Source organism: Vipera ursinii (assembly GCF_947247035.1).
Source record: "Vipera ursinii genome assembly, chromosome: 3".
NCBI lineage: Eukaryota > Metazoa > Chordata > Lepidosauria > Squamata > Viperidae > Vipera > Vipera ursinii.
In genome coordinates this window covers 148662608-148686932 of record NC_139516.1, presented here as the reverse complement: position 1 = coordinate 148686932, position 24325 = coordinate 148662608, and the positions used below count along the sequence as shown (strand labels likewise).

The window sequence follows — 24325 nt, the reverse complement described above, 5'->3', positions numbered from 1 at the left end:
TGGATTATATTTTGCTCTACTAATTAATCTAGAAAACATTTGCCAAGATTTAAGAACTTCAACAAGGAACGCACCTATGAATTTTGCCATTCCAAGAATCTTCCTAAGAGATAACATGCAAGCAATAGTGGATGGAGCCTGACTTTGACAGGTAGAAATACCCTAAAATGGTTCCAGAGAAAAATACATGTCCTTAGGGAGGGAAGAAAGGGAAGAAAGAAATCTGATAGAAAACAAATCAAATGTCTTCTAGGATGAAATTCCTTCAGGTTGTTGGAAAGCAATACTGATTTCTAGAATCTTTTTCTAGAAAAATGAAATACAATCCACATTTCATGAAAATGACCAAAAAAGAAAAAGAAGAAAGTTGATTTATAATGTATTAATTTCTACCTAGCAAGTAAGATTTTGGAAAAGAAAAATAATTTAATGTGGATTTTCCCCACATTGGTATGTTTGATTTTTAATGCAATTCTGGAAAATATCTATTCGAAGGAAAGTCTCCCCCCCACCATGTATCTCTTATATGGAGGTGCTCATCCTTTAAAAATATTAATGAAGAAAAATAAAAAAACATATTTTTGCAGACATATCTAACATTTACAATAGCTTTTCTTTTCCTCTGCTTAGCAGCCGAGACAACAAGTGTCATGCCAATATTCAGGACCCTGACAGGAAAATTCAAATTCAGAATTTAAATTGAATCTTTAAAGATTTCTATACGATGAATGTGCAAACTGAAGGTTAATACTCAACATCGCAAAACTTACACTTATTATCCCTTGAAGCTAATCATAATCTCCTATCACACAACAATTTAATAATGTATTTTTTGTAAGAGAACAATAAGAAGTTATCAAGTTATAAATTATAAAATAAAGTATGCATTTTATAATTAATGCTGTAGGCTTTACTAGAATTTAAGAAACTGTGCTAAAATCCGGATGGATTACCTCTCAGGGATTATCCACCATGCCCTACTTTATGCTCAATAATGGATTCAATTCTAAAATTAGTATTGATGACTGCCAACAGAACTGTATAGCCATTCCCTATCAGTTTAATTGGAATTTCAAGTGGGGCCCTGATCTTTTGCACCTGACAGTTTCACTTTGTTCAGTTTCAAGCAAACTGTCTTAAAGGAGCTTCCAGAGAAAAACAAAGCTACACAGTCTTTTCTTTAATCAAAGTAGTCAATTTAGCCACCGTAGCCAATTCCATCGGCTTCCCCATTTGTTCTTCCATTGTAGGAATGTGTTGGGTCTTTCCCCTTCTGTGCATACAAAAGTCTCGCTTACTGACATGAATAACAAACAGGACCTTCTATATTCTCCCAGTCAATATTTTCCTGATGACAAACATTTTTGGATTTTAAATGAAAAAAGAAACTAAATATTACTGAGCTCCTCTAATAGTGATAATCACAGAAAATATAAGAATTTATCAAGCAATTAATCTGGAATATTTATTTGCAGATTTTTTTTAGTAACTGCTTTCTTTTCTCACGCTCTAAATTTAATGCATCAAATAAACTGCAATGCAGCCAAATTACGGCAATAGCTTAGGTATTACACCTGGATAGGACCTAGATTCAGCAGCTCATGTTTGGGTGCCATTTTACTGATGTAGTCCCAGGTGTTCTGGGTTTCCTCCAGGACAATGGTTTTGATATTGTTTCCAACTGGTGTACAGTATCTGGGTGTTGGACATGGGGTGGAATCCTTTGTAGATTGTGAGGAGCTTCTGGATCTTCACATCACTATCTCCCATGTCCTCCTTTGGCCACTATATTGGCAGGGTATCTAACGACAAGCAGGGCATACATGTTGATGGCATGGAACTAGTTCTTTATGAGTTGGCTCTTCAGGACCTGTCTTATTTTTGGTATTGATGTCTTCCTTGCCTCCTCATGGTTCCCTTGTTACTCTTGAATACTGAGGTATTTGTGGCTGATCAGTATGGCCGTTATGTGGCTTGCTGGTAGTTCCATCCGTTAGTCTTAACTATCTTCCCTCTCTTTATTACCATTGGCCACACTTCTCAAGTCCAAATGATATCCCAATGTCCTCACTGCAGATCCATGGATGGATGGATGGATGGATGGATGGATGGATGCATGAGTGACTCAATGGCTCATTCACTCTTAGTACAGTTTGACGTCCTCCATTTAGAGGAGGTAGCTGATGGTAGTTCCACTCTTGAATACATATCCGTATTTCTTTGGGATTATCTTCCTATGCAGAACAGAGCAGCTACAGCTGCACTTTATGGCAACTCAGATAAGTCCGCCTAGACCTTGCATTTTGGGTGAGGTTCTATCTATGAACAATTGTTGTTGTTCCCAATGTCCTTCTGAGCTGTGCTCATATACTGCCCTATTAGCAATTAATAGACACTAATCAAAAACATAGGTGTCCTATGTTTAGAAACATGAATCAGGCCTGAGCTTCTTATGAAATATAACATAAATTTGAGTTGTATGCCAAGTAGGCTGGCTACATAAATCAATTAAACAAACAAACAAACAAACCATAATTTTAAGTAGTGCTCAACTTAAGCCACATGCTGTGGAAACAGTTTGAGGGGTTAACATATGTACTTATTTATTCTGTGTTCATAAAAATACAATAATAATTTAAACAAATATTTAGGCCATTGACTTTTGTATATGTATCTAAATTAAAACCTCACCAGATGGTTCTGTGTGGAACCAGCAAAAACAATCCAATATAACAGGTTTCATTTTCTTATTATTAGGGTTTTCTTAATAATCAGAAAATCCTTCTCTCTAATGTATGACTATTATTCCATATCTTGCATCCTCAGGTATAATAACCAAATACATTTAATTATTTATTAATAATGAACAGTTTTAATTTCAAATTCTGACATTTAAAAGAAGTCACTATGTAACTGTAATCTAACTGTTCCTATTTGGTTCTCATCAAAGGTGTCTCTACTAAGGCTTTACTTAGTTTCATATTCATAATGAAATCCCTGTTTCTTGCCTAACAAAAAAGGTGTTTCAGATTCCAATTTGAAAAATAACAAACCAAGAAAAAAGCATAGGTAAAAATAATCTTATTTCCTTAGTTAAGCAACTTGGTGATGCCTCACAAATTCAGAACTACAACTTCCATAATAACAGGTTTAGCTTCTTCTGTTGGCAGGAGTCAAATGGTGAAAGACTGGGCAGCATAAACCAACTAGTTATTTAACAATGAGCTAGGTTTCTTAAAGATTCTGACTGATCATTATATGCAAAGTGATTTATGGTTAATAAACTGAGTATTATACACTTAAGTATCAACCAGTTTCTCAGGCTAAAACTGTTTTGTACAACCAAAGATTAACTTGAGCATTACACAGTAGAAAACAGGGGACTCCAACCTTTTTGGATTGGTGGCCTGGTGGGAGAGGGAGGAGCAGGCACCTTACACACACATGCACAAACGTGAATGTGGCCACACATGCATGTGTGTGTACAAACAGGCTACGAGCATGCGTACCATGCAAACGGGGCTGCGAGCATGCGTACGAGGCTCTCAGCAACGGTGGCACCTGTGAGAGGCTTGTGGCACCGCTGCCAAGCTCATGGCAATGCTACTACCAGCGTGAGGCCCAGTGATGCTACTCCCCGCATGAGGATTGTGCCGTAGCCCACCTGCTGCTTGCAGCGTTGCCACCGCCCGCACATCATTTGCGGCAGTGCTGCCACGTTTGTGTGGTGCACCACCACCCACCTGCTGCTCATGATGCTGCCGCCCCCCCTTCCAGAAGGTTTGTGGCAACACCACTGCCCGCATGATACTAACGGGGCTACCACAGCCCGCACACTTGTGGCAACGGTGGCACGAGGGGGGTTGAGCATGCACACAAAGGCGTGCACTGCCCAGCTACTCATGCGGCCCAATGGCCACGGCTCAGTAATGGTACACGGCCCATAGGCTGGGGACCTCTGGTATAAAAGTGTTCGAAATTAAATGTATTTATAGCATTCAAAGGAAAGATTTTAGTGTTGTGTGAGGAAAGCTGAATATACAACAAACCCGAAACTAGTTCTCCTATCTTCATAATTCCCAAACTTTGAGATTACAATTCCAACCCAGGCATTAAGATTAACAACAATTCTCATTTATTTTCTTTTATTTTTATTTTAATAATATTTTTATTGGTTTGTCAAAATATAAAATACAAAGAAATTCAAAAAAATAATAGAAAACTAGAAGAAGGGGGAGGAAAAAGAAAAGATAATGTTAAGAGAGTAAAGAAAAGAAGGACACCAACTTCCAACTTTAGCACAGTAGAAGATAATATTACAATCACTATTTTTTGTTTTTAAACAATATGTACAAACCATTTCTATAACAATAATCTAATTAAAAAAAATCAAGATTTCATTTTTCATTGCAAGCCCAACATCTGGAAGCAATTTCAAATTAGAAGTAAAGTTAGATATATTCTATTCTTTGGGTAAAAGGATCAGTTTGACCATCTCTCCTTCTCATTGCCGGGGGGGGGGGGAGAAATAATATATACCTCTATTGACTTAGTAATCTTTATCATAATTCATATGATATATATTTTCAGGGTTTTTTTTAACTCTAAAGGGAGAAACACTTTCCCTGGTTTGGGTATTTTACTAATTTTAAGCAATACTCAAATGTTATAGATAAAAGGGAAAAAACAAAACAAACAAATAAAAAACAGCAGTCCTCTCTGTCCACTCTTTTGAAGACAGCAAAGTCCACACAGACTTTGGACAGAGAGGATCGCTGGTTTAAAAGAAGAGTAACAGAGGCCATCTATGTCAAAATTGAACTGCCCTCTCTCAACCAAGGGGGAGGGATACGACATTGTCTATCTTCAGTCCACAACATAGTCCTTTCAACAGTTCCAAGAAGGCTCCACACCCATTTGCACTAGTCAGGTGACCCTCAGTTGGCATCAACGACTCTCTAAAAGAATGCCAATGACCAGCTGCCTGTATAAATCCTTCCATTCCCCACCATTCAGGCAGAGCTAAAGAAGCTAAAAGAAGCTTCTAGGATGAGAAGCTAAACTTCTTCAAAGAAAAACAAGAAAATCTAATTGTCTCTTGAAAAAGCACCTTTGGGATCAGTGGTGCTGAAGATGGAATTCACCAATAAAAGATAAAACTATTAATTCTTGTGATTTGGAAACCACCAACTATTTTCTTGATATAGCCTAACACTGTATTTGTTGGTTTTTTTAATCTACAAGGTATTATTAAACCAATATCTAATTTTCATCTGCAACTAAGTTTCAAGAGGTATATAATTTAGAATCAACTCACATTATTTTCCCCAAAACCTTATTAACAATATTATGGATATCAAACAAAACCAGGACAATAGTGAGAGAGCCGTATAGGTAACTGCTTTTACATAATTTTCCATTTTTAAACAATAAAATTTCAACCAGCCTTTTAAGAACATTCCCTGATGTTCAATAAATAGTAAAATTAATCTTTTGCTGAATTATCTTAAGATTAGAAGAAACATACTTTTAAGACTCTTTACCATGATTTATTCAAACTGATTACTGCAACTCTTTGTTCCAAAGTAATATGTAATATTATCCATCTTCATATTACTCTTCCATTTTAGCTAAATGGTAGGTATTCCACAGGTTTTCCTAGCTCAAATTGCATTTACAATAACTCAAATGATTTTAAGACCTGATGCAAGCTTTATATTTTACTATAACTGAATCCATAATAATGGCTGCTCAGATACACCTTATCACATATTACTATCGACATTAGTGATGGTTTAATACAGGCATGTCAAACTGCCGGCCCATGGGCCAGATGCGTCATGCCAAAACCGTGCCCACCCCATTGCTGGCAATGGGGAAAAAATCACGCAACGTCATGTGATGTCACAAGTTTGACATGCCTGGTTTAATATAACAAAAGACAAGAATTATAAAATGCATTTGCTGGTTTTGCTAAACAATGTTGTGCCTGAGTTTAGCATGGTTGCACAAAGAACTCTCTGATAAACTGAAAGACAAAAAGGATAAGTATGAAAAATGGAAAGAGGGACACATAATTAAGGCTGAATACCAGCATATAGCCTAAATTTGTAAAGATGAAATCAGAAAATCTAAGGCTCAGAATGATCTAAGACTTGCAACAAATGTCAAAAATAATGAAAAGTTTCTTTCAACATATTAAAAACAAGAAACAAGTAAAAAAAAACAACTGGCCCACTAATGGGAGAAGATGGCAAGGAAATGATGGTCAGCAGGGAGAAAGCAGAGCTGCTTAATTCTTTCTTTGCATCTGTCTTCACACAAAAAGAAAAAATAGCCCAACCTACCAAAAACAGAATCGTAAAAGACAAGGGATTTAAACTGAAATAGGCAAGAAAATGGTAAGAGAACACCTAGATGAGTTCAAATCACCAGCACCTGATGGATTAGATCCTAGAGTTCTGAAGGAGCTGGCAGACGTGTTCTCAGAACCACTGAATCATATCTTTCAAAGATTCTGGAGCACCAGGGAATTACCAGAAGACGTGATTCCCATCTTTAAAAAAGGGGAAAAAATAGATCCAGGAAACTCAGACCCATCAGTATGACATCAATACTTTGGAAGTTCCCGGAAAAGATAATCAAGGAACTGATCTGAGAACACCTAGAGGCATGCGGTTATAACCAGAAGCCTACATGGCTTTGTCCAAAACAGATCATGCCAAACAAATCTTATTTCATTCTTTGACAAAGTGACTAAATTAGTGGACCAATGAAATGCTGTGGTCATAGTATACTTGGATTTCAGTAAGGCATTTCATAAAGTAGACCGCAACCTACTTCTTGGTAAGCTAGAAAAATGTGGGATAGATAGCATCACCACCAGATGGATTTGTAACCTACTGACAAACCACACTCAATGTGTAGCCCTTAATGGAACTACATCTATATGGAAGGAAGGAAGGAAGCAGAAGGGTAATGCAAGGTTCTCTTTTAGGTCCAGTGCTCTTCAATATCTCCATCACTGGGGGCTTTTAAAAATAGACTGGACAGACCTTTGTCTGAAATGGTGTAGGGTCTCCTGCCCTCCAAGGTCCCTTCCAACTCTGTTGTTCTGTTCAGCATGATCTCTAACCAGGGACAATAACAGAAATAGGTTAAAACACAGACCTTTGGTTACACTCTGAGACCATGAATCATTTGAAATTAACTTCTGCAAAATGTGACTCTGTCTGTTATTAAAATCCAAACTGGAGGATGGCCAATGGTTAACTGTCTTCTTTAGATGTTACTGACAGCCAGTTTGGTGTAGTGCAGGGATAGGCAACCTCGGCTCTTTTATGACTCATGGACTTCAACTCCCAGAATTCCTGCTGACTCAGGAATTCTGGGAGTTGAAGTCCATGAGTCATAAAAGAGCCGAGGTTGCCTACCCCTGGTGTAGTGGTTAAGATACCTGGCTAGAAACTGGGGATTTTGAGTTTTAATCCTACCTTAGGCACAAAGATGGCTGTGATCTTGAGCTACTCATTCTCTCTCAGACCTAGAAAGAAGGCAATGGCAAGCCACTTCTAAATTCTTGCCCAAAAAAAATTCAGGACTCAACATTCACTCCAAGATGCACACATTTGCATTGAATATAGAGCTGGATATTTCTACTGCTAACATTATTTGAGAAGTTCTAGAAAATAAAGCAGATATATTTGTATAAACTTCTATGTTTATACAGATATCTAGAAAATTGTAGTAAGGTTTGCATTTTTTAAAGGTTTTGATAGCCAAGTTATAACCAAGTTCAAAGAATTCTCCACAAGAAATGTTATTGTAGAGGGAGACAGGTGGTTTGAAAATGTGATAAATAACTAAAAATTATCTCACCTATATGTATAAAGCATCTTTAGAGAAATAGTAAATAATATAAAGCTTCCTGTGTACTTTAATTGCACATGCTCCCATTTCACTATTAAAAAAACCCATTAGTACATACTACCCAGTGCATACATTGTTTAGAATTGCATTAAAAATTCAACTGTTAAAAGTATTTTATAACCTGACTATATTTACTCTATCAATATCACAAATATAAACTCTCATATTATCACACTCCTCAAAAGGAATGAAAGTCCAGTTGCCTTTTGGACAAGCATCTTTGGGATAACAATGACCTGGATGATTGAGGATCTCGATAGACACTCAAAAGTAGGAGGAATCATTTATTATTTCTTTATATTTCATATTTCTATCACCCTTCTCACTCAAAAAGGGGCTCTGGGAAATGTACAATATAATCAATACATAAAGCATGTAAATAGTAACATTAAAATTAAAAATTAAATTAGGGTTAAAAAAATTTAAAATTATAGAATGACAAACATCAAAAGGGAAAACAAAAATTTAAGATGGCCTTTTAACATTGGATTATTACAGGTGGAGGGGCTCTCAAGGGACTAACCAGCCCCTTGGTTGCCTGGTCCTCTGTGACCTCCATGCAAGGATGCAGAGCCAAATTTTGCCCCCTTTGCAGAAAGCCAAGGGATTGAGGACTTTCTTCACCTCTGATAGCAGGATGTTCCACAAAGTGAGGGCATTGGCAGAGGAGGCTCTTTTCCTAGACCCCACCAGTCAAAATTCTTTATTACAGACAGGCAACATACCTTCCCTACCTGATCGAGTGAGATAGGCTGATGTGATTGGATGAAGCCTATGGTATGTATGGTTTTATAGGTGATGACCAATACCTTGGACCCAGAAGCAAACTGGTATCCAGTGCAGATTGTGGAGTAAGGGTGTTGTATGAACCCTTCCTTTGGGTACACAGTATGGCTCACGTAGCTGCACTCTGCACCACTTGAAGCTTCTGGATGCTTTTCAGAGGTAGCCCCATGTAGAGTGTATTGCAATAATCCAATAGGGAGATGACCAGGGCAGGAGTGATTGAGGGTAAAGGCTCCCTGTCCAGAACAGGGCGTAATTGGTGTACAATGTGGAACTGGGCAAAGGCCCTCCTGGCTATAGCAGCCACCAGCTTTTTGAGCAAGAGCCATGAGTTCAAGAGAACCCCCAAGTTATGCACCAGGTCTGTCTGGGGCAGTGTAACCCCATCCAAAGATGATAAACTCCTGAGTACAGAGGTGCCTACCTTAGTCACTGGGATTACTGGGATTCAGTTGAAGTCTGTTGTTAATTAAATGAAGTCCTGATTGTCAACCATGGAATAAGGAAGTACTTATTTCCTCCAACATGCTAACACAATTTACAAAATTTTATCATATTATTAATTACTTATATGGCACATTAGTCTTTATTCAACATTACAATCACATTAAGATAGAGCTAATTTTATTCCCACAATTAATCTATTAACCATAGTTTACTGAACTAATCCAATTGCATAGGTTTGCACAACATACTTAGCTACAAATGAGTCAACATTTAACTGTAGTATATACCGTCCAAACCTGGATTGTATATTCATATATGAATAGAAAATTAGACTTGCAACCTCAGAAATTGTAGAGAAATATGCTGCAGATATTTATCATAAAGGTGCTTTTTCCAAAAGGCATGATAACCATGACCTGGATGTTTGAGAATCTCCATAGACATTTGCAGATGTTTAGGAAAACTGATTTGACTCCTTAAAACTCCTATTTTATGAAAAAAGGCCGTAGACTTATTGACTTTTGGAGCATAATTATTAGCATGTTGTGCAAAATGTGTTGTGGCTTTTCGGGTAGTGGGAACTGTATACTCTTCTACAGACCAAGATTAACTGAATCAAAGAAATCAGAATTTTGACACTGTAGGTTGCATTAGATTTAGCATGAGCAACAAATTTACTAAATTTGAATTTACTAGAATAATATCAGAAAGCAGAAATGAAAAATAAAAAATTCTATTTTAATCTAGGAAGTGATCTGGTAGTATGCATACTATTAATTTAACAGTGTTACTATATTAAATTACCAAAAGGAATTTGTTTGTAATGCAAGTAAGACCAAGTATTTGATTTCTCTGGACTATATAGAAATTGATGATTGAAAAAAATGAACAGTGTGGGTCTATAACAATTCTTCAACTGAATAAACTGAATTACATCTTTAAATATATGGAGAAAATTAGAAACAGCAATTGCATGCACTACTAATTTTTTTATTAAAATGTCAGCCTGTATAAATCAAACTATATTTGCAACAATATATATATGAAAATCTTACCCATCTCTTCCTTTACTGACAATTTTTACTTCAAAATAATATATTCCACAAGCAGCAGGTATGGGGTGAGTGGCACGAACAGAAGCAGCATCTTTTGGAGTTTTCCCATGGCCTGTGAAAATATATTAAAATATATTCTAGAAATTGAAGACAAAATAAAGTATTTGTGAGAGGCTAAACATTTAACTTTCCTAATCATATCCTTCAATCTGGGTATTATTTAAACCCTAAAACGTACATTCGGTTTAGCAGTAGCCAATTCTGGAATGAGGTTCCCCCGAGATTGGGATGGTCCCCCATTCTAATGATGTTCTGAAGAGTCGTGTAGACACGTCTCTGTCCAGGCCTTTGGCAAGATCCCCCTTAGGATTCTATAGGGCTTTTGTTCTCTTTTGTTTTGGATCAATGTCTGCCACCCTTGCCATCTTTTTTTTTGCCTGCTACATATTTTTTTGTTTTTAATGTTTTTTTCTTGTGAATTGCCCTGATTAGTTGGAACTTGGCTGCTATACAATTTTAATAAATCATCATCTTCATTATTTTGATCAGAAAACAAGGAAAGAACTATTTGTAAAACAACTGTTTGAAAAAATGGTTAATTTACAACCCATTCCTTATACCTGAAGCAATTTTCAAAGAGTTTAGGATTAGTTTCTTTAAAGCCAAGACTCAGTAGTTTACTACTTCTATGTAATTAAGTAATATTTTTTGGTTTTATTCTCCAGAAAAACATCTGCTCTTCTTAGTACTTACTAAAAAAACAATTAATCTATCAAACCAGTAAATAAGATTAATCATGGTTAAATAATTTTACAGATATAAGATTACTTAGATACCTGCATGAGATTTGAAATCAGTGATTACATTTGAAATGATTCTACATATGTGTTAAAAATACAATGGTACCTTGGTACTCACTGTTAATTGGTTATGGGAGAGACAATGAGTACCAAAACAATGAGTACCAAACAATTTTTAGTGAGTCAAAAGGCAGCCGACACTGACAAGTTCTAGCTTGTGCATTGAGTACAAAATTTTCATGTCAAAATGTGCTGAATACCAAATTCGATGAGTTTCAAAGCAGTTTTGAGTACCAAGGTACCACTGTACATATATTTCCATGCGTATCTCTTCTTGAATTACCTGATTGGTGCTTTTTGAAGTGTTTATCAGGCCTTACATAAGGTCCTTATAAAGAGATTGCTGGTCTTTTAATTGCTCAGAAGGTTGAGTTAAAAGGCTGGGAAAAAAGAGCTGATTACTACCCACTAATTGTATGTTGCTGGCTCTGTCACCACTGTATGCATCGCAGATTTTCCATTGCTTCTGCCAATAAAAGGTTCATGAAGCTATAGTTTTATGATGCTGATGGTGGGGGAATGCAGCACTATATTGCAAAAGCATTCTGGCTCCATGGCTACTTCTGGATATCTGCATGCCAGCACTGATATTCCCTTGCAGCACTCAGGAAGAAAATTTTGCTTGTTATTGATTGTCCCTCCTGCTTCATCCTATGCTCCTCTTCTATTAGTGTAACTTGTCAGGATTAATTTTAGATAACAGGTTTGGGTTCCCCCCCCCACAAAAGTGCTAGATCTGTATTGAGAAGTAATCTGGCTGGCAGGGTCCAATGTCACTGCACCTGTTAGTTGCATAATGTGACAAACAGCTAAACTACTCAAGCACTTGCCTAAACTTGCTCAATCTCATTTTAAGAATTTTCTCCACATCAGGGAAAGTGAATGGTATTTTATCCCATTGGCAGGTAACATTTAGTGGAAGGAGAAATTAATCTATGGGAATCCACCAATCACTTTTCTTAATTTGTCCTGCATTTAAACAATAGGTATAGAACCAGCTATCTGAATAAGACTTAGCAACTGGGATACAAATTTTCTACTACATTGTTTTATGTGGCACAGGTTGCACAAGCCTTATAGTAAATTATAAATGTACATTCTTTTCTCAAAGTAGAATAACAAAATAAATGTTAACACAGAGTTAAACTCTTATACAGTGATGTTTGCTACTAGAAAATCAAAATATAGCGAACAGCCCACTAAAATATAGGGTTGAAAGAGCAATATTCAGTTCACAGTTTAAGTGGTATTTATGCAAGAGAAGGAGCAGAGAAAAAAATGACACTGCTATCCATTCATACCCATATGCAGTGTGGGTTAAGCGATAGTATTTTTTTCATTTGTAATTAAGCTATAAAATGATAATAAGCCACACGGCCATAATATTTGTTCAATATAAGCTAATCTTCAGCTGGGATGGTTTTAATCAGGACACTTGCATTTCAGCTATCTGAAAATTAGTGCAGATATTTATAGAAAATAGTTTGTGTGGTTCCCACATAATCTTATTACTGTAGAATCACTGTTTGAAGAATTTATACTAAGTAATTCATTCAAATAACTATTAGAGAAGAAAAAAAACTACCTATACAATTTTCCCTTTCATAACAAAAATTTTTACTATGGCTCATCTATTTATTAGTATCAAACTTTCATTTGAACATATTTATAATTTAGTGGGACATCTATTATAGTTTTAAATGTTAAGTTTATATAACTAAAAATAAAATTGCTACATTTATTATTGAACTTATTCAGAATGTTATTATATATAAAAATACAATGCCTTCCTCTTCTAAATAAGTTAATCCTTCATTTTCTGTTTTTTAGTTATTACACAGGTTTTCTAAATATCTTTTTCCACTATTTTTTTATTATATGGTGTTTGACACTACTAGATGATATAAGCTAGCGCAGACATGTCAAATACAAAGCCCGGGGGCCACATCCGGCCCGTGGTTTCATGCGGCCCGCGAAGCCATCCTGGAAACAGAGAGGGAACGGCTCCGACTGCCATGGCCCTGGCCCAGAGACCCTCCTTCTGCCAGAGACCCTCAGATCTGGCCATGCCCACCCAGTAGTCCATACACACTTTAGCCACGCCCACCCAGTAGGCCACGCCCACCCAGGCCACGCCCACCCGGCCCCGAGGGCAACCGCAATGCTGATGCGGCCCTCAGTGAAATTGAGTTTGACACCCCTGAGCTAGCGTATTCAGCAAAACTATTGTCTGCATGAACAATTATTCTTTATATTTGAGAATTTTACCTAAGACTGGAAAAATGCACTCTCCAATTGCATCTTTAGGACTTAATATCTATTTGAACTGATTTATCAATTTATCACTCCAAATATACTTTTTCTAAGAAAAAAAATCAAATGGTATCTATATAATCAAATCTTCAATATTCTTCTTTATATAGATCCTCAAGTAACTAAATCTATGTTTGAATTACAGTAATTATTAATGAATCATAATTATGAATAATGAATTGTGCAGTTTTATTTCTATTTCTCTGTGGGTGAAATGAGCTCAATCCAAGTTTTCTGAAATGAAACTATTTTTGAGCATTGCAGACAAAGAAAGAAACTACTATTATACTTTTATATTACGCCAAACTACATACTGTAATACTTGTTAATAAAATATCACACAAAAAGTACAATACAAAATAAAATAAATATGGAATAGCTGCAAATTATTCTCAAAGTATATTTCCTGATTAACAATGCAAATCATAATGAACATATTAACTTAAAGCTCAAATCCATAGGACGTTAATCACTTTTCAGATTTAACAGCGCATAAATCATGGTTAGTCCAAGAAGTTTAGCCTCTACCTTCCCCTTGCTATCAACTCATACTTCAGCATGGCTACAAGGAGCTCAAAACATCCATTTCTATTTTAGTTTATCTGCAGTTTAGTATCTCTCCCAAATCCTATACTATGATTATGGCTAGTGAGCACAGATTTGTAACACTCTCAAATTCTGAATATATCTAATATAATTAAGATAAATAAAAGTTGATCTGCCTTGTGATGATATGAAAAGTTGCAATTAATAAAAACAGAAGCAATGACTTATAGTCTTTGTCACAGTGATAAGAAAGCCCAAGGACACATCATTCTCATTTAGGTTAGTGATAATTTAGTACTTTAGCTTTATCTCTGAATCATTAAATTGTTACATATTTCAAATAATACACTATAGTACTGCCATACAACATACAAAAGATAGCCATTCAAAGAAAAACTTGGAAATTTGGTATCAAAACAAGGAAACTTCTTCCAGTGCTTAAAGGGACTGTCAGCATATTAGGGCACTGTACAATTTTTTTGTGAAAGATGCATGCTGATATCTAAATATTGAAAATTTTATATTTGCTATGTACTAAGCTGGAAATCAGAAGCTATACATAATAGATTCTTATTTGTTTTCGTTTTCCTCCATTCTAGGCAAAGTGCTCTTGTTTCTTTGTATACACACTCACACACACACACAAACATAAATTTTTCCAAAGCCTGTCTTCGTAAGTTCAAAAGTTTAGAACAATAGATGAGTCTTTTTCTACAATATGCACTTAATAACCAGTTGTCTCCTTTTTTCTCTTGCTTCATTTAAGTATATCTTGGTTTCCTATTCCATTTTAGATGAATGAGTGTAAGTGTGGATTGTGTGTTTATGTGTGTATAAATCTAAAATGCAGAAGGAAACATGAACTGTCCCAAATGATTTCAGCACAACAGAAAATGTAGCTTCTTGTACATCAGCTTTTGACTTTACTTCCTGATATTAACATCAGAAGAAGGAAGATAAATTCACCATATAATAGAAACCAAATTTGAAGGAATTAATTTTTCATTAGCCAATGTTGCAGCTAATGTTCATCATCATGCCGGATGAATTTACAAAACAATGGCTTTCTTTCTTCATTTTTACTCCTTTTAAAAGTTTTACATTTATTCTTCCAACTTCTGCTGACCTTTACTCTCTTGCTAAACAAACACATTTCTTGCCCTAACCGGTTATTTTTAATTGGACACGTCACACTGACTGACTTGCTTTCTCCTCCCCTGACCCCAAGTTGTTATTCAACAGGAGAAATAATCTCTTTTGAAGAAAACGACACTTTATATACTCATTCTCCCCACATCATCCACAACCAGAAAATAAAGGATCATCCAAGCCTCCCAATATTTGGAAGATGGAAAAAAAAAATGAAGCTGAGAGGGAGTCTACTTGGCTTCCTAACTTTTCTCGGAGGACCCAATGAGATTTGTTTCCTGTTGTTCTATTTTTTAACGTTTCTCCTCCCCCCTATTGATTTCTTCTAAAACGTTTCCTCCCCGATTAAGAAAAGAAATCCGGGAGGGGGGGGGGAAAGAGAGGTTTTAAGAGATGGGAGCATCAAGTTTAAAAACAATTAATCCCAGGCCTAGTTCCTAAAAGACCAGGCCCGACTGCTCTTAATCCGAAGTTAGGTGAAGGTAGATGGGGCAGAAAGGAAATCCAAAGAGACACCAGGAAAAAAAAAAAGAAAAGAAAAAGAAAAAGAAGAACAAGGTTGATTGTCAGAGAAGAGAAAGAATATGCCATTTGTTTTTGGCTTTTTGGGAAGTGGGCAGTTGAGAGTGGTGGCGTCAAGTATTGTCTGCCGAAGGTGGAAACAAAACAACAAAAAAATGATGCACGAAAAAGCGGGGTGTCGTTCATCGACGGCAGCCGATGCAAGAGGGGGGTGTCGGGTGGGAGGGCTTTGCTAGCCGAACTGGGGTGGGTGTTTTTTTTTTTTTTTAGGTGCAGGGGTCGACCTGGAGATACTCGGGTTGGGGTTTGGCTCTCTAGATCAGGGGTCTTCAAACTTGGCCCTTTTAGGACTTGTGGACTTCAACTCCCAGAATTCCTCAGCCAGCTTTGCTGGCTGAGGAATTCTGGGAGTTGAAGTCCACAAGTCCTAAAAGGGCCAAGTTTGAAGACCCCTGCTCTAGATAGTGGAAGAGGTAGACGACCCCTGCCTCCGGGACTCTTGCGGGAGCTGTCGACCATCCTGTCACCACCTGCTCGGCTGCCTGGGCGTCTCTGCCGGAGGAAGGCCTGAGAGAAAAGCGTGCCGGCCTCGGGCCTTGCTACCGTCGCCCCCTTGCCCGCTTTTCCCCCTCCCTCCCCTCACCTTTGTAGTGGACGCGCAGGTTGTTCTGCGAGAGGCCGATGTAACTGAATTTGTCTTTCGGGCTCCAAGACCGTGGGAGCGGCGTTTCCTGCTCGTCCACGGCCGGGTAGAGCCGCTTAAGGCGCCGCTTGAGCTCCTTCTCTTGCTCGTTGAGGGCTGGATCGCCGCAGTGAGGGAAAGGGGCCGGGGCGCTACTGCCGCTCCCGGCAGACATGGGCCCAGCTGAAGAGACAGCCGAGACTGTGGTTGCCGTTGTTGCCGCCGCCGCTACGGCGGGCGGAGGAGGAGGAGGCGGCGGGGCCGAAGTGGCCGGCGGCGGCGGCGGCGGCGGCGGCGGGTGAAGGAGAAGCGCGGCCGAGGTCGGCGAGGGAGTCGGGTTGCTCGGCGCCAGAGGAGCCGTCGCCGGCAGTTGCTGCGGCTGCTGCCCGGACATGCCGGCCTTCGTCTCTCTCTCTCTCTCGAAGGAAGCGAAAGCTTAGAACGGGGGTTTACGCGAACACCTCTCACACCGGAGTGACAGTCCGAGATGCGGAGAGCACGGGAGCGACACAACCGGAGGGGAGGGGAGGGGGGAGGCGGCGGCGGCGGCGACTCGGCTGTGGAAGCTCGCGCGACTACGAGAAAGGGATTGGAAACGACGAAGGTGATGACGAGCGGGGGGGGGTTGTTGCGCGCGCGCGCTCGCTCGCTCGCTCGCGGAGGTGTGCGTGTGTGGTATGTGTATATGTTGCGTGTGCAGGCGCGCGCGTGCGCGCGCGCGCGGGGAGGCGGGCGAGTAGCCCGGCCTCGAGTTCGGGAGCCTGCGCGTGCGTGCGTGCGTGTGACGCGAAAGGGAGAGGGAGACCGGAGCTCTGGCTTTGTTGCTTACTGTGCCGCCGCTGCCCCGCCGAGGGTGTTACTGTACTACTAACTCAGCAGCGGCGGCAGTAGCCGCCGCCGCCGAACGTGCTCCTCAGTCAGCTGAGCGGCGTGGGGAGGCGCTTGCCTGCCAGAGATACGGAGTGCGTGAGAGGACGACAGCGAGGGTCCTGCCGGTTGCCCCGCTTGCGAGAGACAGAGAAAGGAACGAGGGAGGAAGTGGGCTGGCGGGCCTGGAGCTGTAGATGGTCCAGGCGGCAACCGACGGAGCTGACCGGCTTCCCCTTGGTGTCGCAAAACAGGAAAGGAGTGGGAGGCTGCGACCTAACCAGGAATATATATACTGCTCAAAAAAAATAAAGGGAACACAAAATAAGACATCCTATTAAATGCAGTACATTGTGTTGTTTTAGTGTTCCCTTTATTTTTTTGAGCTGTGTGTGTGTGTGTCTGTCTGTCTGTCTGTCTCTCTCTCTCTCTCTCTCTTTGTTTCTCACTCTGTCTCCCTTCCCAACCATAATGATAATGATAACTTTATTGTCACTTTGAATGTACACCAATCGGCATACATCAAAATGAAATTTCGTTGCATACAGCTCTCGAAGGGTCACCACCTCCGATATATATTTCTCGTTCGTGGCCCGCTCAAGTTTCACATTGTCCATTTTAGTCTCTAGGGAGTGAAACGATGGCAAACAGGACAGATGAAAATGGGGCTCCATGTGGATTAGCCCTCAAGGAATGAAAGGAATTTCTGTCTCTCCTTGCTGCCGTTTAGTAGTCGTCTGGATTTTTCCAGGCCAAATCCCTCAGCCCTATAGGTATAAGCAAGACATTTTTAATTTAATGCCTGTTTGAATTACTCAGTTACAGTTGGCACTGGGTCCAGCAATAGGAAGAAGACGCCAAGGGATAGTGGCAATCAATTGTTGGATTTTTGTGGAAATGCAATTGGAAAAAATAGGCGCTGTTTTGAATAAGATTAAATGTGCTGATCAATGTCACTGCCAAATAGAAATCAATTCATCTTAGTCGCCTGCTGCGTTCAGTAGGGGTACTCCCAATTGGCTAGGATGATCGCATGCATAGAATTAAAACCAAAAGGGGAAAAAATGCTGGTTCGGACTGCAGGCCTTTCTTGTATACTTTTACAGTAGCTGACTAGATGGCTTTGGGAAAGCCCAGAAAAAAAAAAAACCCAAAACAGAATTGGAGCTGGCACTTGGCCACTATAGCCACCCCCCTGTTCTGTGAAGGAATCCAAACTGAAACATGCCCAAGAGATGGCTTTCCAATTTCTGCCAGAAAACATTTAATGAAGAAAAGCCCATTCCTTTCTCAATAATTACCTTATTGTTAAGTAAAATTAAGTATAACATAAATACATGTCCATCTACGTTGATATATTGTGCAAAGTATTTTTATGAGAAAAACTACATGTACCTTAAAGCTGCCTTAAAATAATTACAATATAATAACATAAAGGGTCATCTATCACATATATTTATTTAATGAAAGACGGTACTTGGATAATAATTCAAGAAAGTCAGATAACTATAGTATTTTTTAACACAAAGGGTTATAAACAAAATGTAAAGGCACACGACACTGGGTAATCAGGATTTAAATCTGACTGGGTATGTGAAAGTCCTTTATATCATTAGTTTGAATTTGGCAGAATTAAAACATAATACATGTAAGAAATACAGTCTTAAAATGATAGAATAAATAGCGATATCATCAAGCATTTGCATGTAAACCTTCATAAAGCAGAGAAAAGAAAATGGGGTCATACCAGCATTTGGTTTCGTCAGCCAGTATTTTACCATATTTTCCTAATAAAGCATATTGCCTATGGTTCAGGGATGAATCATATGCAAATATACCTGAGCCACAGAAGGCTGACTTTCATGTGAATAATTTCTGATAGTTTTTCAGCAAATCAGTATTCTTGACTATTTGTATCTTAGGTCTCAGCCTGTTTTAAAACAGTGACCTTTCCCTGCAAGAGCAGCTTCTGTTCTAGCTATTGCTTAGTCCATATTAAATTAGTTGATTTAATCTCATTAGCAAAAGATTCTCAGGACTATTGTTGAGATAATTTATGTAAAATTTGGGAGGAATATGATTTAGTCAACTTCAGAGTTTAGTAGAAAGCACTGATCTTTTTGGTCGCTTTGTTTATAAATGCAGTAGATGTGTGGGTTAATTCTATAATTCTAAAAAGAAATGCAATCCTTTATTTACATGTAATAGAAAAGCATGTTTATCTCCAGAAAGCAGAAAGCAGTTATAAAACATAATCACAATTGCTGTATATTATACTAGAATTATTACTTCACAGATTTATGCCCTATATTAGTAAATTCTTGCATAGCCATCTGCCTTTCTGAAAAGCACAGAATACTTTTCAGATATGAATATTTTTCTATAGACTATCAGAATTACAATATTTCCAATGTTGATTTGCCAGTTGCATGGCAAATATAGATGACTTCTACCTTCTGTTATTTTATACTGATTTGAAAACTTACAGATCAAAGCTATGAAAAATCTAGAATCGTGGAATGTCTAAGTCTAAGACATCTATGTTTAAATACTTTTTTGAACCAAGAACTGTATGTGCCCTTGAGTGATGTTCAAACAGTAAGATAAAACGCATTTTATTTTAAATTGAGTAAATATAACTATTTCTGACATATTTAATAATTTCCCTCTTTTATTGTATAAGATTAAACATTTACAATATGGTAGCAAGCTTTGAAGACTGTGTGTTGTACATCCCTGTTTAAGAATTTAAAGGCAGATTATAAACATCATTTCCCCTTATCAGTACCTGACTGCTGCCAGGAGCTATAAACTCTGTGGGACTGTGTGGATGAGGAATTCTAAATAGATTTTTTTGGCACTGTGATTATGTTTCTTAACAATACATTTTGTATAATACTTGGTTTTAATTTTAATTTAACATGCCTGGATTTGTGTTCAGGACCTAAAAAGTTATAAATACTGTCTGCTTGTAGAAATGGGTTTTTTACGTATCAAAAAAAATCCATGGAAGAGAATAAGCAAGTCATATAAAAAATAGCGTAGAACAGTACACTTTAAAAGTAAAAATCTCATTCTATATTTTTATCTCTGAAGTTTATAATTTAAATAGTTTTCTAGTTTTCATAATCTTGACGGCTACCCAGTTATATAGAACTCCAATTCCCCTTCTGCTGAACATTTTGGATAGCATCACATAATGGAGAATCTGCTTTAGAAGAGTAATGAAATTTAACATGCAGTATCCACTATTATCCTTTCATTGCACAAATACAATGCCAAGTTTATAGCACATAGGGCAACAACATTGTTTATTTTCATTATTTTCTTTTGCCATTCCATTCATATTTTCAATAAATTGGGAGCTTGACTATCATGTCAATAGACTGGGACCACATAGTTACAAGTTGAAGCTTGTAATTATTTGTGCTACATCACTATGCTCTGATTTGATGACAGGCTATTTGAAAGCTTGGCTTTCACAATTTAGTCCTGGACAAGTAGGAATTACATGGGGAAACTAGAAAACAACTATCTTCAGTTTAGAATTCTTTCTCAGATCATAATGGACTGTCTTGCTTATCATATTAAGCCATGGATTATTTAACCACAACATACAAAATAAACCAAGGTCCAGTGCTACTGTAAACTATGAATTACAACCCAAAAGGCTGGGTTCAAACATGTTTAAATAAAACCATGTTATGACTTGGGGAATGCATGAACTCAGTATTGCAGCATTTCCCACTTACTACTATAAACAGGAAAACTTATCTTTAACAGTAGTCTAATATGGAAACGTGTTTACTGAATTAATGAAGCTTATATGTTACCCCAATCTGAGACAGTGAATATCTTATATTTCACTGTTACAAAAAGGTTAAGTCAGAGTTGCAGTTGCAATTACAAAAAGTTTGGCACACAAGGAGCAAACAGATTAGAAACTCAGGATGGGACTTTATTGTTCCTAACAGTTCCACCCAAAGGACTGTCTTGAAAAGTCAGGATATAGTGGCTTTCCTAAAACATAACAGGGTAGGGATTAATCTGATTTTGGGTAGGGAGCTTATCTGATATTGTTGATTAGACAGAAATCACTGAAAAAATGTTACTTTGTAGATAATACAAGTCTTGAGCCATGTAGATCTTTAAAGGTGACAACTGGTGTTTTCTTACTGCACCTGAAGGCAAATTAATAATCAGTGTAAACTAATAACTATGCAGTGAAGCAGAGTGTTACTGTACATGGGGTAGCTTTCATACTCCATCACTATTGGAGTAGGTGCATTCAGGACCACTTGGAACTTTAAAGTTTTCTCCAAGGGCAAATCCCCCTTAGTGAATTGCACTAATCCAAACAGAGATGTCTAAAACATGAGTGATTGTTACAAGGAATGGTTGTAACTGGCACAAGATAATTGCAAATACCTCCTTATCAGCAGCTGCCACTTGTTCTGTGAATCAAGAGGACTCCTAGAATAGATTACAAGCCATTTCTGCAAGATAGAGAACTATAGGTTGAATATCCATGGAATCAGAACATTTCTGTATCCACAGCTTTTTTGTCTTGGCTCAGAATAAGGCTGAGTTTGTTCTTCCCCATCTATATCTATTCCAACAGTCAGTAGACACCGGAATACGAGCTCTATCACATCTCCTGTTCAGCCTGGGTCAAGATATCTGCAAACCAATAATGTCTGACCCCATGTTAACAGATGTTTTATCCCTTGCGAAGTACTTATGCCAAATAATACAAAGGAACAAAGGAAAGAGCTAAGAATGCCATTGTGAATTCCAGAGGGACAAAAGCAGAATATTAGAACATCAGATAAATAATGAAACTGTTAATATTCCAGATTAAAGCAAAGCATTGTTTTTGTCTCATTTAAATAAACCTTAAAAGTCCTTGCACTTGACTAAAGAATAACAAATCTCCGGAAAGACTATTTAAGAAAACAAGTATTGCAAACAAGTATTGCGAGGAGAGTTGTTTTCAGCATTCCATATAATCAGCAGCTCTTAGTCTTTCATTGCCCTAATTTGTTCAAGCAGTCTCTTATATTAGACTGGCAGCAATTACAACTTGGGATCAAAGAAAGAAACAATTTCAAAATTGTTTTCCTACGGGCCTACTTCTGTAGATGCCAGTGAAACTAATTTCTCTATCTTTACAGGTCTATATATGCTAGGTCTATATATGCTATGAAAAGGAGCCAAGCGGCTGTCAACAGGATAAAGCAAATGCCATTAAAAACTACACTAATGCATCTATAGACAAGATTCAAACCATTTTTCTAGATACAGTTTGTTACAGGTCAGTGCTGTTCTAAAATTGTATGGGCAATGGTTCCCTTCGGACTGAATGGAAAAGATGTCAGGCCAGAGTATTAAGGAGAATATTCCTGTAATGCAGAATAAAAAAAACACCCACTTATTTGTAGATATACTTGGATCCCCTTTAAGAACATTGCAAACATTTTTATTCATAGCCTTTAATGAAGAGAATTTTTTTTCTTCACCCTATAAATTTGATGGACAGCAATGAAAGGATTACTTAATGCAGTGCTATTCTCTAAGGAAATTGTTTATGTTCTTGAGACAGCAATAAAAGGATATGTGCAATAGAGATCAGACTCATAACTAAAAAAGGAAAACTTTAATTCTGCAGATGCTATTTTGAGATGAAATGTTGTTTTGAAATGTTTTGCACCAGTAATACTTTCCTCTCTTTATTTTTGCATTTTTAAATACTTAGGCTTCCCGCCACGCAATTTTTGACAGTTGTCTAGAGCAGTTTATTGAAATAAGTAACTTGTCCAATTCCTAATTATCTCAATAAGTCTAGTTTAAATCTGAGTCTGGATCCTATCCAGAACTCAGGGATTGTGTAATAAAACTGGAGTATTTTTTCTTCCCCGTTGTGTAATGTTCAACCAGCACTGTTGTTAAAAATTTACATTTCTGTAAATACTGCATCCCTGTAACTAGTGTGCAGGTAGTTTGTTTCTATATCTCCTTTGCCATCACTACTGGACCATTCCCACTTAAACAAAAACAGAATAGCATCAGCACTTTCTAGCTGCCCTGCACTTTTAAAACAAAACAGAAGATGGAAGGGGCTGACTATGACCACATGATGGGCTGCTCACATCTGAAGATAATCTTATAATTTTTGATTTCACAACACAGTGAAAATAATATGTTCCCATTGCCATGTACAGGTATTCCTCGAGTTAAAGCCATTCATTTAGTGAGTAATTTGAAATTACAAGGGCACTGAAAAAAGTGACTTACGACTGGTTTTCACACTTACGACTGTTGTAGCATTCCAGTGGTCACATGATCAAAAGTTGAATGCTTGGCAACTGGCATGTATTTGTAACAGTTGCATTGTCCCAGGGTCATGTGATCAGCATTTGTAACCTTCCCAGCTATAAGGAAAGACTATGGGGGAAGCTGTATTTGCTTAACGACTGCATGATTCACTTAACAACTGTGGCAGAAAAGATTGTAAAATGGGTCAAAACTTGCTTTGCATAGAAATTTTGGGCCGAGTTGTGGTTGTAAGCTGAGGATTTCCTGTAGTACAATGAGTTATGTAAAGCAATAAATAATTTGCATATAAAGAATGGTTGCTTTGCTGCAGATCAAGCTGACTGTATAGCAGAACTTACCGTAATAAGCCCATATACACGCTTAATATTTACCACTCTTGGATCTGACTTTGAAAACTGTTTTTGCTTTCCCAGCCAATTGGATAATAAATGTGCATTTAAAAATCAGCTAACAATTTTGCCTTGAACAATAAATGTGTTCTTGAGCCAAGTGACCTTAATTTTTCCATGTCATCCCAAAGATTTCAGAGTTGGAAAATAAACTAGTGAGACTACGGAAGAAGAAAAACAATGCCAATTAACAATAAAAACATATTGTTCTTTTATGTTATTTGCATTATTTGTTCCTTCTTTCTTTGCTTCTTTTTTTAAAAAACAGTCGACCCCTACTCAGTTTAACAGGGAATTTTTTTTTTATTTCCAAAATTATTTTAAGGGAGAAGAGCTTACAATGCACAATTTAAAAAATATAGTGATTTTAAATTGTGTTAAGTATGTTCTGTTCTCATATATTGTTATATTTATTCAGCATTTTATCTCATACCATCTACCTAT

The 24325-nt window shown here is 37.7% G+C and overlaps 1 protein-coding gene across 2 annotated transcripts in view; it reads right to left on the bottom strand.

Moving 5' to 3' along the window:
• The window catches only part of RANBP9 (RAN binding protein 9), a 38920-nt gene extending 22065 nt beyond the window's left edge, over positions 1 to 16855 (bottom strand). For both annotated transcript variants that reach the window (XM_083358719.1, XM_083358720.1), the window contains exons 1-2: positions 16251 to 16855; positions 10218 to 10329 (exon numbers count right to left, since the gene is read on the bottom strand). In XM_083358719.1, coding sequence (XP_083214845.1) covers positions 10218 to 10329; positions 16251 to 16683 — 545 coding nt within the window. In that variant the 5' untranslated portion in view covers positions 16684 to 16855. The remainder of the gene's footprint in view (positions 1 to 10217; positions 10330 to 16250) is intronic.
• Positions 16856 to 24325: the final 7470 nt, after the last annotated feature.